We start from the raw sequence: 13212 nt of genomic DNA, 5'->3' as shown, positions 1-13212 counted from the left end.
TCTGTGTATAATGCTTAAAATCAAATTAAGTGATATAGAAAATAGCCCAGGAAATATCAAAATACAAAAGGTATAGATATCATATGCCAATCAACTTATATTATATAATTACAGTAATACTTTTCTTATAAATGCTGTTTACAATATTTCCAAGTAATATGATACTTAAAATAGAAAAGATATAAATATAGCAGGGAATTTCTACTTAGCTCGTATATTATAAATTAATAGATGTCATCATTATGCCTATTTCACTACCTTTAATGTTTGCACAAAAAACACATTGTATATTGTAAAAATAAATAGTATTTGCTATGTTTTTCAAAATTTCTTTTGGTTCTATACACTGTGCACCACACTATCTATATAGCCCTTTCCGATAACTAGGTTATTTCCCTTTAGGCATTCTCCGCTATCGGAGATTTACTGCTTCCGGTAGGTACACTTACCAGCGTCCATAACAACGCCCACTTCATCAATTACTAGTTTACTATATATCGATATCTACGTGAACCAGGACAGTTTTTATAGATAGCAATGACAAGTGACTTCAATACTTGGAAAAAGAAAGTGTTACAGCATTTTCTGAAGAAGTGTAACCAACCAACTTTCGGAAATAAGCCTGAATTAATAGAGCGGGCAAAAGGGGCTAAAGATCTGGGCCTAGACATAAACAATAATGCACCCCGAGATGATATAAAGTCGCCTCTTCTCACGCCATTAGGTGAACATTTACCCAGTCCAACAGAATTAAAGGAGGGTTGGTCAACTAATTGTGACCAATTTCCGGACTTTACACACAAAGAACTATATAACTTTTTAGTTTTAAGTAGACATAGATCTTACGATGCCAGTGAATTGGGAGATAGACGTCAACTGAAGACAAAGGTTTTTTACCAAGAAGGACACATTTCTAACATTAATTGCCATCAAATATCTGAAAAGTGCTCCCACTGTATCATCAAGTGCCACTGTCTCCCATCTATACCAACAAAGGATAAGAAAAAGAAGCCAGCATACCAGACTTGGGTGTATTTGTCGAAGGTTACTGGGAGAGTTCATAATGCTGAGTGCAACTGTGTAGCAGGGTAAGTCTCTTTAGAATATTTTTTTTTGCAAAATGTATGAACAATCCTCAATATAAAGCAAACATTAATTTGTTCATGCATCACCTGCATTCCATTTTTATATAAAATGATTCTACTGCTAGAAATAAAATAAAGTTGATTTTGTTGATCTTGTAATGTAAAAATGAACCCGTAAAAATATTTTCAATATTAATGATTTTAATCTCCTCTATTATTTCATTTTATGACTTTAATAGTATGATTATTCCAAAATTAAGTTATTTGGATTTTTTCCTTCATTATTCAACCATTTGAGTTATGTTGACATACATTTTTTTATATTGTTAGTACAGTTACTATTGCACATTTACACATATTCATTAAAAAAAAATATGCACATAATAAATGACTATTGTTTTTTAGATCAAATAATCATATTCAATTTCATTGTCACTGTATATGTTATTTCCTGTTATCAGCTGGTAATGAGACCAAGCTGTGCAGGCAGACTACATTTTGTACCTGTAAAATTGCATGTTTTCCTGTAATAAATAAATATACTGGACCAATTAAGATTAACTTGTAGGTGTCAAATATATTATATGGTCATAGGAAGAACATGTGATTAATTTTACAAATTTTCACAATCAAGATTCATGTTGTAAATTAAGATAAATGTTTAAAGCAACATGAAATGATTACATGTACTTACTAATCATTAATTAGAGCATGGAAATAATATAACAACCATTTTATAATGTAGAAGCAAGTTTATTTTTATTATCTTAATGTACATTTCCTATCTATTTCTAATCTAGTTCCAATAAATTAATGTTTATATTGTTACTAAAGTTTTATTTTGAAGTGTTTCAACAATTGTTTTGTTTTTATAGTTATTTGACTACAAGTATTGATATAGAAGTTTTTTGCAGGGCTGGAGAATCCTGTAGTCACATAGCAGCTCTTCTATATGGCATAGCAGACATAACACAACAAAAATATTCTGGCAAGATTGCACCAACCTCAAAGGCTTGTGAATGGATAAAGCCACGCAACAGAAACCTGTCTCCAAAAAAAACTCAAGAAATGGTATTCAATAAATTTAAGTCTCCCGATAGAAAAGTTTCCCTTTACAGTGTAAATGCATCGTTCTCGAAAGATCTGTCAACTCCAGCAATTCTGAGCTTTAAGGAAAGACTTATGAATGTAAACCCTGATGCTGGCTGGTTAATGAACTTTCCACAAATATCAGATTCATGTGAGAATAATACAAGTGTATCAACATTGCCAAAACTTCATAACATTAACTTTTCATACATGGATACAGTTGATATTACTAGTATTGAGTGTGTTCAACATTTTTTATCCTATTTTGATAGTTTGAAAATAACAAAGGATGATTGTAGTAAAATTGAAGTAGCTACAAGAGAGCAACACAAAAACTCTCTATGGAAACAGGTACGCAGAGGGCGTCTAACGGCGTCAAAGTTTGGGAATATTGTCAGGAGAAAGGTTGACACTGAACCTGACAACCTCATAAAGTATCTTTTAGATTACACACCAAGTTTCAAAAATGCAGCAATCAGCTGGGGCAAAGATCATGAGCAAATAGCTATTGATAGCTACCTCATTCGTGTAAGGGAGAGTCATCCACCACTCACAGCTACAAAAAATGGTGTCATTATAAATGAGAATTTGCCACATTTGGGTGCTACTCCTGATGGATTAGTCTATTGTCCACATTGTAATCCATATCATGGTGTGATTGAGGTTAAATGTCCTTATGCCCTAAGAGACACGCATCCGTTGGAAGCGGCAAGGCAGAGCAATTTTTGTTGTGAACTGGATAATTTTGGGCGTTTAAGACTTAAACGTAGTCATTCTTATTATTATCAAGTTCAGGGACAATTAGCTATAACTAAACGTGCATGGTGTCACTTTGTTGTTTGGACCAATAAAGGAATGGAGTTTGAAAGAATATGCTATTACAAAGAACTTTGGGAAAACATCATGTTACCTAAGTTAAATGCATTTTTCTGTAGTGCCATTGTACCAGAACTATTTACAAGCCGTGTAAAACGAAGGCTGAAATTGTACAATTAACTCTCCGACTAATTCCTTAAATGTGCAACAATGTTTTCGAACAAAAGATAATTTATTGTTTTAAAATTTCATAATGTTACTTAAACACCAGAATAAGAGACATGTACAACCTACATACATGTACCTGATTATATTTATATATTCTAGCCAAAAATAATCATGGCAGTTGTGAGTACACGCATTAAACATGTTAAAATTTAATTTTAGTTATCTTTCTCTTATAGTATTTCTGAAATGCACACAAGAAAAGTCATATAAATTACTGTGGATTCATTCATTTTTAATTTATTGTGGTATACAACTTTTTTTCAATTTGTAGAGGGAAAATCATGGACGTCACTTGATCAAATAAAAATGAAAAAGTCTGAGAATGGGTAAACCTGAAAGACTGTCATGTCAGAAATTTATTCTGGAATGAACACCAAAAATCTGAACCCTACAGTATAATTTGCAATTAAAGGTTCAAATTATCCTACATTAAAACAAGATTTTCACCATGATGTGCTTCAACATGTTCAAATATTAAAAAAGGCTTTAAAGCTATACAATTTTGTGAAGTACAGTGACTGATATTAGATATCAGGATGTCATGATTGCTGTTCTGTGTCAGAGATGTATAAACCACAAATCATTTTATTTATACAGGTAAATGCATGGTTTGGCTAAATATGTTCTGGATATGATGGAATATGGGTTTTGCTCATTATTGAAGTTCTCAAGGCAAACTACATGTCATTGGTTTTCTGGTGAATACTTTTCTCATTTGCAATCACAACACATCTCCTAGTATTATAAAATCAACATACTATAAAGGATCAATCAATGCTAAAAAATGTTTATTTGTATCATGTTGATATTAATTTATTCCTTGTATATCATGCTAATAATACATATATGTAAACAGTATCTACAAGTAAACATTTCTTAAAATCCTAGAACTAGATTAATTAAATGTACTTTATACATGTATACATATATATAAATGCAAAATCAATAGATACATGTACAATTTAAGAGAATTTCATCCATATTTTGAAGTTGGTTGTGTATTTACAAAGAAATATTCATCAACATTTTAATTTTTAACCAAAACATGCAGAAAATAGGCCTTTTATTTACTGAAAGTAGCTCCCTTTTCACAAATTAATATGCATATCAAAATAGAAGGTAGAACATCCATAGTTTCATTTTGGGTCATAAATAAACATTTGTTTATACAATGTACTTCTTTTTGGAGTTTTTGTGTATTTGAAAATTGTTTACTGACAGAAGGACAAAGTGAAAACAGTCATGTGACAAGTATTTACAAGTAAAACAATTATAACTTATTGTTGAATAAGAGGTGGTAGCAAATTGCAAAGAGCACAAACAATAAATACAATCTTTGAAACTTTTTCTGACATGGAAATTGGCATTACTCCTTGTATTATACGGAAGTTTTTAATTCTTTCCATGGCACGCTCAACATGTATTCTAAGATTAGCTATCCTCCTCGTTTTTTCAACTTCATGTTTTGTCAATTTACCATTTTTTTTGGTTGGTGGTACTTTGAGATAAATTCCTTTCGGAGTACACATATGAGATATAAGAAATCCTTTATCCCCCATTATTGCATCGCCTGGATCACACTTGTTAATAAGACCACTGGATTTTGTTATTTGTTTATCTGATATACTACCTGACCAAAGGTCAGACACATGAGTAATCACACCATTTGGGCTTATTCCTATTAAAACTTTCCATGTCGTATGTGACTTGTAGTCAGAGTACATTCTTCCTTTATTAGATAATGACTGTGGCATTTCTGTGAATATTTCAGTACAATCTATAATTACACGACAATTTGGATACCTCCTTTTAAAACTGTCAGGCATATTACATTTGACAGTTTCTCTATCAGGCCAGGCAACAAGAAAATGTAAATGTTCATACATTAAATCAATCCATTTGTTAAATATTTTACTACAAGTAGAAACAGAAATATTAAAACGACGTGCCAAGTCCTGAGTAAGTAAACCCAGACGCAACCGCATTAGAACCATAAATAATTCATCCACACCTCTAAGTTTTTGAGGTCTGCCTCCAGTCTCTGGCTCAACAATTTTTATATTTGACATAATATGTTCATACAATAAATAAAATGTCGGCTTATTAGGTAAACCTGTATAAAATGTAACTTCCTCACTACTGATATCGTCAATAGTTAAAAATGGCAGTGTGGCATTTACTTCAGCATCTGTGATAGGGTATACAGTATAAGGTTGGTTTTCTTTTTCTGTTGTTGATGTCAATGGCTCGTCAAGGTTTCAGTGACATGCTAACACTATTATTATCAGAACATGTTGCTGTGAATTGTAACACTAGCACCGATGGTTCATTCGATACATCATTATATGAAGCGTCATCAGAAGGCTTTGTTGATACTGTAGAGATCCTATTAGACCTTTTCAACATCTCTCGACACCGACTAACTACAGTTTACAGGTAAAATGGATGGGTCGTCTCAAAGACAAAAACCTTCATGATTATCAATACGTTACATATTGGATTGGAACGCGCCGATGTTATATACTGTCTTGACTATATAGCTTCAGCATATATATCAACCAAATAGATAAATAAATGTATCTGTCATATACTTTTCTTATTTTGTATGTATTTACACGAAATCTCATGTTAAATTGATTAAAACAAATACAGCAACCATTTTGCATCCTGGTCCGATTCTCTTCAATTTTATGATTATTTGAGTCTTTTATCAAATATTTGCCGCCGCAAGTAAATAACGATTAATTTGTTGGTGTGAAAGCTTTGATAAAATTTTCCAAAATTTACAAAAAAAAGAGTAAATACTGGACTGTCCGTATGTCCGTATCACACTTGTTAACACGACCAAATTGATATTTTCAACCGGTCTTCACCTTAGTTAATGTACATATTCAATTTCTGGATGGATAATCACATATGTATTTTGAAAGTCTAAGGAAAATATCACAGCTATTTTGTTGTTGTTTTATTTTTATCAACGGCGAACTTCTCCGCTTCAAGATATTTTATAAGAGTTGATACGATGAATTTTGAAGAAAAAAATAAAATTGACTTCTCGTTTTAATGTTGCAACATCTAAGCAGTACATTTTTTTTTACATACATTCGTATGGAATTTATATTTCAAGTTGTTAGTTAACACTATAGAGCTCGTTGACATTGCAAAATCAATATGGTCAGTGCTAAGCAGGGGCTTGGAGACCAACGGCTGATGTCCCGAAAACAACATACCTTGTCCCTTCGTAATATTGTTCTTCCCCTGTTCCTGAAAATGACCTTTTGGTTTCTTACAAAAAGTTGATACACTGTCATTGTTGTATTTTGTTTTGTTTTCACCGGGTCAGAATGTGTTTCTCTATATCCAATTTGCGGAACAAAGTTTTTTACCTTTTTCAGTTCTTTTTTTTTTCGTACTTTAGATTTTTTGATCTCCTCTATAACCATACATAAGGGATGTTTTGGATCAAAATAAGGAGAAATGGTCTGCTGCATTTCCCGAAGGACTGACAGTGTGTTCTCCTTAGAGTTATCGAAATCGTCATCCTTTAGTTACACCATTTACAACACCGCAAATTAATCGTAAAACATAACATTTGATAAAAAAACCCAGCAACTTTAATAGCGTAATTGGTGAATATAGAATTCAAGTGGAACACAAAATTGGTGAATAAAAAAAAATACAAAGTATTGAGTACATTATGGAGGCACCCATGACCAAAACGAACAGACACTTTGGAAACATGTGCCGCCTATGTCAACAGACATAATACATTGTTTAATTGAATTTTAACCACAATAAAGCAAGCTTTGTTCTTTCATTTTCCAAATTCCACCAGGACAGCTAGAAGCTCAACGCCTCAAAAGATAAACTATAAAAAAAATCCATGTTATTTGGACTCTGTAGGAAAATTGTACCATTGTCAATGAAAGTAATAAAATCAATAATGCATTCATTTATTTTTTATTTTTAAGACGACCCTTCACATTTTACCTGTCGTGGTCGTTCTCAACTGTTGGTGTCGAGAGATGTTGAAAAGGTCTATTAGAGCATAAAGCTATTCCTGATTTTATATTTGAAAATTTGAAAACCTTCCTATATGTAGCCTCAGAGAATGGTAATAGTGATATTGTAAGATTATTACTTTATCACAAAGCCAATCCAAACATTAAAAGCATCGGAAAATTAACACCATTGTATGTAAAAGAAAAGAGGGACGAAAGATACCAAAGGGACAGTCAAACTCGTAAATCTACGTATGTAGCTGCATTGAAGTGAGATGCCGCTATAGTTAAACTACTGCTATTATATAATGCCGACTCTAATATTGGTAGCTGGGGAGATGTTACACCTCTGTTTGAAGCTGCAAAGGGAGGTTTTATTGATGTTGTAAAGTTACTACTAGAATATAAAGGAAACCCAAATTTGAGTGATAAGTACAGTCGTATACCTCTTGATATTGCATCGGAAAAAGGTTACACAGACATTGTAACGTTACTGTTAAAGTACAAATCAGAAACAGATCACCGCGATGAGGATAATGTAACACCTCTTTTGAGAACTTCGATGGCAAACCACACGGATACTGCAAAGGAACTTTTAAAAGATGGCGCCGATTACAATATTTGTAATATAATCAATATAACACCTTTCTTCGTTGCTGTAGAAAATGATTACACAAAAATTGTAGACATGATGCTACAATTTAAAGATAGGGAAATTATGAAGAATCGTTATGATACAGTACGTTTTTATTTGGCTTGCAAGAAGGGTGATATAACTGCAGTTAATTCGTTATTGGAACAACAAGTTAAAGTAAATAGTAATGATAACGAATTCAACCACTCAGCGCTGCACGTAGCGAGCAGTGTTGGTCATGCTGATATTGTAAAAATACTTTTAAACCAGAATTGTGACATAAATATACGTGATAAATATGGAGGAACGCCTCTGTTGCGATCTTCTTTCTCAGGTCAAACAGATGTTGTTAAATTATTGTTAAAAAAAGAAGCAAATGTAAATGCTGCCGATACTTTTGGGTGCACACCGCTTATGATGGCTGTATGAATGGTCGAATTGAGATAATAAGATTATTGTTGACACACCAGTGTATTGCAAATATCTGTAACAGGGCCAATAAAACAGCTTTGCATATCGCCTCGATGTCTGGTAAAACAGATATTCTTAAATCATCAATAGAACATACCGATGATCTAGATCTCTTTAATAAAGATAATGAGACAGCACTCTATTTAGCCGAGAGAGATGGTAATGCTGATATTGTTCATTTACTTTTGCAACACCATTGTAATCCAGATATCTGCAATATAAAAGACAAAATACCGTTGTTGATAGCTTGCCATAACGACCATATTCAGGTTGTAAAATTATTGTTGCAACACTATTGTGATCGTTATATATTCTATGATAACCTTGCAAACGCGTTATTTATATCTTGCATTAAAAATAGAATCCACATAGCGAGGTTGCTATTACAACACATCTATGACGATAAAGAGCAAAATGCTACCAAAGCATATATACCTTTGAGTGATGAGATTGAAGGTGCTGACTATATAAATACTCTTAGTCCAAACAATCAAACCTGTCTGGATATAGTTGCTTCACATACTGGTAATATTGATATGCTAGCATTATTGTTAGAGTACAAAGCAGATCTTGATATCAGCAGTCCTTTGTGTTCGGCTGCTTCAAATGGTTCTATAGATATTGTAAATATATTATTAAAACATAACGCTAATCCGAATATTTGCAATAATGACAAAGAAACCTCCATTTATATAGCAGCCTTACATGGTTATACTGAAATAGTCAAATTATTATTAAATTACGATTGTAATTTTAATATCTGTAATGAAGAAAACGAAACACCACTGTTTGTCGCTTCTGGGAAAGGAAACGTAGAAATTGTTAAATTGCTCCTACACCACAAATGTGAGCTCAATCTCTGCAATAAGAGACACGAGACACCTCTCTTCATTGCTGTTGCTCATAACCATTTTGAGGTTATGGAATTATTATTGCATCATGAGTGTGAGTTAAACATGTTCAATAAAGAAAGCATGACACCTCTTTATATAGCCTCATACTCTGGGCTAACCAATATTGCCAAACTTCTGATTGATCACAGGTGCAAAATTGAGGTGTGTGATTCGTCCGATACAAGTCCACTGTATGCTGCAACCTGCTTTGGTAATACCGAAATTGTCAAATACATCTTTAACCAACAAAAAACCGAACTTGATATCAGTATAGAAACATATAAAAAGGTTCTTTCTACAGCTGTTGATAACTCTAACGCACACATTGTGGAGTTATTGATGCAAAACAATTGTAATCCTAACATATGTAATTATGATGACGAAAAACCTCTCATCACAGCTTCAAGAAATGGTAATACGGCTATAGTACGATTATTGCTAATATACAAATGTTATCCCAATACTGTAAATTCAGAAATTATTGCGTGCATTTATTATTGCGATTTTGTCATTTTACACTTGAATGTGATTTTAATTTTTACGATTTTGAGAAAAGTCATGCTTAAGTCAGTTCAAATATTACAAAATGCGAGTTTTAATTATTGCGTTTACAACTCAGTCGCATTATTCGCAATAATAAAAACCTCGCAATAATTTCTGAATTTACAGTATATGTAACAAAAATCAAGAAACGCCTCTTTTTAAAGCATCGCTTCAGGGTTTTGCAGAAATTGTAGAATTATTGTTAGAACATGATTGTGATCCTAATATTTGTGATAAGTATGGTGAGACACCTTTGAACATAGCTGCAGGCAAGGGTTATATTGATATTGTTAGATTATTGTTAAAACAGAACTGTGATACAAATAAATGTAACAAACAGATGGAAACGCCTCTTTTTAAAGCAACGTTTAAAGGTTATGCAGAAATTGCAGAAACATTGTTAGAAAACAATAGTAATCCCGATTTGTGTGATAAGTACAAGCAGAGTCCTCTACACATAGCTTCAAGTATGGGTCATACCCGCATTGTAGAACTGTTATTAGGTTACAATTGTAATACTAACCTTCGAAACCAACGCCATGAAAGTGCTTTGGATGTCGCTTCGCATATGGGTCATACTGATATAATTACATTATTAAGACGAGAGAATAAAAGGAAATGTAAAATCTCATGAACTTTGCATTAACGTAAATTCTGAAGTCTTTGAAATGGTTTTATTAATTCAAAACTTGCGACGCAAAAGATGACACAAAAACAAATTATTATTTCATATTTTATCTTATAATCTGTATGCTACATCGATAATCGACCGACATTTGTATCTATCGCTCAAAAATAATTTTGGAATTTACAGTATATGATTAAATCCATGTTCTAGTGAAAACTGTAGGGGGCACTAAGAATCATATAAAACAATTCCAAGAAACGTAATTTATTTTATAGCTTAAAATGTTAAGTGTATTCAGGTGAGCTTTCCGCATACGTGTCATACGTGAACATTAATAGCAGAAGCTGAATAAAATCAACGCATTTGTTTTCTTGAAAATTTTTGATCTGATAAAAATTGTATGTGACGGTATTATATATATTGTTTTTTTAATTTGATCATTCCTTTGTGTATTTGAGTGAGTTATTATGTGTGTTTTATTGAAAATGTGTAGGTTAAGGCTAAATACTATACCAATTGTCTTTAACAATTATGTTATTAAAATGTTTTTTTCTCATTATAGTATTATTACCGGTTTTCTTTTTCTTATTTCTATTAAACTCTTTTCCGAAAAACCAACACAATTGGGCAAGGTCTTCATTTGCACTACAGTATTTTTAGAAGAGGAAGGGTTTGTATCTATAGACATGTCTTATATGATAAAATAAAACTTAAATTCTAATTCGTAAACTCAAACGAACATAGAATACTTATCAAATAACCACAAACTCTTACATGGGAGACGCCACTTAATACACCATTTTCTACATTTGAAAATGCCTGTACCAAGTCAGGAATATGACAGTTCTTGTCCATTCGTTTTTGATGCGTTTTGTTATTTGATTTTGCCATGTATTATGGACTTTCCTAATTGATTTTCTTCTGAGTTCAGTATTTTTGTGATTTTACTTTTTGCAGAGACAAGCGCACATTTTATCATAAATATGAGTAAAATATTGTTGAAAGTTCATATAAATACATGTCTATATAGCTACTTAGTCGCATGTACTGGTTTCCCAATACTTGTGGTTCACAAATCTTAAAATAAATAATATGATTAATAATATTGTTTCTTTTGCAAAATACTACTGTACATTTTGACTGCAATGGCTCGAATGACTTTAAACCACCTGAGTTCACTCGTGCATTAACTCAATATCCCAATCGAACCGACCTTACTATAATTATCCAAACACGTGTCAACTATAAACAAACAAAATTTTACATGTTCGATTTTGTACAACTTTGATAAATACATTTAAATTCTAATTCGTAAACTCATACGAACATAAAATATTTATCAAATATTCACAAACTCTTACATGGGAGACGCCACTTGCAGAGGCAATGGCTCTCGAAACACAAAGAATGGGAAAATAACATTGAATATTTGTTTTTATTTCCTAATTTCGATGAATAGATAACTGTGCTGGAAAGTCTTTTCTAACGTCACCATCCTTTCCTCTGTCCGGATGTAACCTGTTATGCTTCAGAAAAATCTTATCAGAAGTACAGGTGTTAGCTCTGGGTCTTGAATTCGAGAGACGAATCATTTTGAGAACTTATTAACATTTGACTACTTAGTGAATTTTATTTTAAATTATATATTGATCCAGGTGTATGTGAGCATCTTATTATAACTATTTAAAGAAACTTATTTAGTTAAATACTATACCAAAATACATGTCTAATAGATTCAATACAATTTCGTATTGTCTAAACATTCACCCTAGTGACTATAATAATAATTTGCTAAGCAACATCAACCAGCCAAGTGCCTTTAATTTAACTTGCCCAGTGTTTTAAACGACAACAACATTAGTGTCTTAATAACATCTCCAGGGGCGTTTACAAAACCGATCCAGTGTTTTTAACAACAATCAGTCCAGTATCTTTAACAACCAGCAGCTAATTTCAACAACCAGCTCAGTTTTTTTTTTCAATACCAAAAAACCCATTGTCCTCAATAACTAAACAACATGTCGAAAGTCTTCAAAAACAATCAGCAATGTATTCAATAACAACATACACAGTGTCTTCAACAACAACCTACCCAGTGTTTTCAACATCAACATGCCCAGTGTCTTGAATAACTACCAGCCAAGAGTTTGCAATAAAAACCTACCCAGTTTTTTCAACATCAACATGTCCCATGTCTTGAATAACTATCAGTCAAGTGCTTGTAATAAAAACCTGCTCAGTGGCTTCAACAACAACCAGTCAAGTCACTGCAAATGTCTTCAACATTTACCAACCCAATGTCCTCAACACCAAGCCCAGTGTATTCAACATCTATCAACCTAATGTCCTCAACACCAAGCTCAGTGTCTTCAATATCTACCAACCCGATGTCCTCAACACCAAGCCCAGTGCCTTCAACATTTACCAACCCAATGTTCTTAACACCAATCCCAGTGTCTTCAATATCTACTAACCGAATGTCCTCAACATCAAGCCCAGTGTCTTCAACAACAACATGTCCAGTTGGTTAATTACTTTTAGTACATTAGCTTTAATTACAAATTGCACAGTTTCTTCAAAAACAACACGCCCGAGCTTAAACAACCTGCCAAGTGGCGTAAACAACAACCTGCCCATTTATGGGAGTCAATAAGAACAAGGCAAGTGTCTTCACCAACAGACTGCCCACAGGTTTTACAAACAATCTTCCAAGCGGCTCCAATACCAATCCGCCCAGTGGCATCTTTGACAACCTACCCAGTGGCCTCAATAAGAACACACCCAGCTGCGTCAACAACAAGCTGTCCATATGCATCAATAAAAA

At 32.8% G+C, this 13212-nt stretch overlaps 4 protein-coding genes across 4 annotated transcripts; 3 read left to right on the top strand and 1 right to left on the bottom strand.

Annotated features, from left to right (window-relative positions):
- Nucleotides 1-365: 365 nt before the first annotated feature.
- Nucleotides 366-3594, top strand: LOC139486462 (uncharacterized). The gene is made up of 2 exons (XM_071271343.1): nt 366-1088; nt 2000-3594. Exons 1-2 carry the CDS (start codon nt 538-540, stop codon nt 3168-3170), a joined length of 1722 nt encoding a protein of 573 aa, XP_071127444.1. The 5' UTR covers nt 366-537; the 3' UTR covers nt 3171-3594.
- A 611-nt stretch (nt 3595-4205) lies between these two features.
- LOC139484449 (uncharacterized) lies at nt 4206-6529 on the bottom strand. Its single transcript, XM_071268182.1, has 2 exons — nt 6449-6529; nt 4206-5464 (listed from the first exon to the last, which is right to left on the bottom strand). Exons 1-2 carry the CDS (start codon nt 6527-6529, stop codon nt 4496-4498), a joined length of 1050 nt encoding a protein of 349 aa, XP_071124283.1. The 3' UTR covers nt 4206-4495.
- Nucleotides 6530-7329: 800 nt separating this feature from the next.
- On the top strand, nt 7330-8282 carry LOC139484448 (ankyrin-1-like). The gene is made up of 2 exons (XM_071268181.1): nt 7330-7346; nt 7550-8282. The coding sequence occupies exons 1-2, from the start codon at nt 7330-7332 to the stop codon at nt 8280-8282; spliced, it is 750 nt and encodes a 249-aa protein (XP_071124282.1).
- Nucleotides 8283-8377: 95 nt separating this feature from the next.
- LOC139484447 (ankyrin-1-like) lies at nt 8378-10394 on the top strand. Its single transcript, XM_071268179.1, has 2 exons — nt 8378-9629; nt 9925-10394. Exons 1-2 carry the CDS (start codon nt 8378-8380, stop codon nt 10392-10394), a joined length of 1722 nt encoding a protein of 573 aa, XP_071124280.1.
- Nucleotides 10395-13212: the final 2818 nt, after the last annotated feature.

Source organism: Mytilus edulis, chromosome 8 (genome assembly GCF_963676685.1).
Source record: "Mytilus edulis chromosome 8, xbMytEdul2.2, whole genome shotgun sequence".
NCBI classification, from domain to species: Eukaryota; Metazoa; Mollusca; class Bivalvia; order Mytilida; family Mytilidae; genus Mytilus; species Mytilus edulis.
Note: the sequence above shows the minus strand (reverse complement) of the source record. Positions and strands in the feature narration are given on the sequence as shown.

Coding starts and splice junctions, on each gene's coding strand:
- LOC139486462 (XM_071271343.1), top strand. CDS start 538: ATGACAAGTGACTTCAATACTTGGAAAAAGAAAGTGTTACAGCATTTT. Junction 1,089..1,999: donor GAGTGCAACTGTGTAGCAGG/GTAAGTCTCTTT, acceptor AGTTTTTTGCAG/GGCTGGAGAATCCTGTAGTC.
- LOC139484449 (XM_071268182.1), bottom strand. CDS start 6,529: ATGACAGTGTATCAACTTTTTGTAAGAAACCAAAAGGTCATTTTCAGG. Junction 5,465..6,448: donor CAATATTACGAAGGGACAAG/GTATGTTGTTTT, acceptor AACCTTGACGAG/CCATTGACATCAACAACAGA.
- LOC139484447 (XM_071268179.1), top strand. CDS start 8,378: ATGTCTGGTAAAACAGATATTCTTAAATCATCAATAGAACATACCGAT. Junction 9,630..9,924: donor CATCACAGCTTCAAGAAATG/GTAATACGGCTA, acceptor CTCTTTTTAAAG/CATCGCTTCAGGGTTTTGCA.